Source organism: Acanthisitta chloris, unplaced genomic scaffold (assembly GCF_000695815.1).
Source record: "Acanthisitta chloris isolate BGI_N310 unplaced genomic scaffold, ASM69581v1 scaffold13095, whole genome shotgun sequence".
In the NCBI taxonomy this organism is placed as follows: Eukaryota; Metazoa; Chordata; class Aves; order Passeriformes; family Acanthisittidae; genus Acanthisitta; species Acanthisitta chloris.
This window is the reverse complement of record NW_008672176.1, coordinates 17,054-18,195: the sequence shown is the minus strand read 5'-3', so window position 1 is coordinate 18,195 and position 1,142 is coordinate 17,054. Positions and strand designations below refer to the sequence as shown.

At 52.2% G+C, this 1,142-nt stretch overlaps 1 protein-coding gene across 1 annotated transcript in view; it reads right to left on the bottom strand.

Moving 5' to 3' along the window:
* LOC103801982 (plexin domain-containing protein 1-like) overlaps positions 1 to 1,142 on the bottom strand; it is a gene marked incomplete at its 5' end in the record, with an annotated part of 18,154 nt that overhangs the window by 866 nt on the left and 16,146 nt on the right. Inside the window, 1 exon segment of the mRNA XM_009074419.1 lies at positions 935 to 1,089. Coding sequence (XP_009072667.1) covers positions 935 to 1,089 — 155 coding nt within the window.

Genomic DNA, 1,142 nt, shown 5'->3' with positions numbered 1-1,142 from the left:
TCGACCCCATGTGCTCCTCTGGCTTCAGCAGCAGATGGAATTGCAGGACCCCCTGTCATCCTGGGAATTAAATTGCTCCATGTAGAGCATCCCCACAGCAGCTGAGACATCTAGCAGCAAAGGCTGGTGATTTTAGTCCACAAACCCCAGCTGAGCAATTCAGCAGAGCCCTCCAGGGCTCTGTGTTGGCTGCTCATGGAGCAGGTGGAAGAGCCTCACATTCCATGGGGGAAAAAAGGCAATGTGTGAAAGGGAACAAAATAAAACAGTGTGGGAAGGAGAGAGGCTAAGTTTAAACATCATCAGCTGGAGGTTGGGAGATAGCTGTGACTGTAGGACCATGAAAAGGAGCTGTGATATGAACTTATCAAGGTTCTCATCACTTTAGGGTTGGACTTGATGATCTTTGAGGTCTTTTCCAACCTGGTTGATTCTATGATTCTATGATTCTCTGCTCTTCTCTGGAAGGTTGGGATTTGTGTGGATGGCAAAGGAAGGGAAAAGCCACCAGGGATCATGGAAACTTAGAACCATCAAGGTTGGAGGAGATCTCTAAGATCAAGTCCAACCATTAACTTGTCATTGCTGTAACCCCTAAACCTTCCACCACCAGATCCAGCCACCTCTGAAACACCTCCAGGGATGGTGACTCCACCACCTCCCTGGGCAATATCCCAGTGCCTGAACACCCTGACAGGGAAAACATTTCTCCTAACATCCAATCTGCCTCTGCCCTGGCTCAGCTCAAGGCCATTCCCTCTAGTCCTCTCCTTGCAGCCCTGGCAGGAGACACATCTCCCACCTCTCCCCAACTCTTTCAGGGAGTTTGCAGAGAGCCATGAGGCTCAAGGCTGAACAACCCCAACTCCCTCAGCCCTTCCCCGTGTGCTCTAGCCCTTTCCTGCCCCTGCTGGATGATGAGGTTGCCACTCACCTCGAGGAAGAAGAGGGCAGCAGTGGACGTGGGGTGGCTGCTGATGTAGATCCCAGCCAGGATGATGCCTGCGAGGAGCAGCACGGCCAGGACGATGCCCACGATGGTGCCAGTGTGGATTGGAGCTGTCTGGGAGGGAAAGCTGCTTCCCAGGCCTGGAAAACAGCATCCAACTGCATCTTGAATGATACTGAGACCTCACCAACTG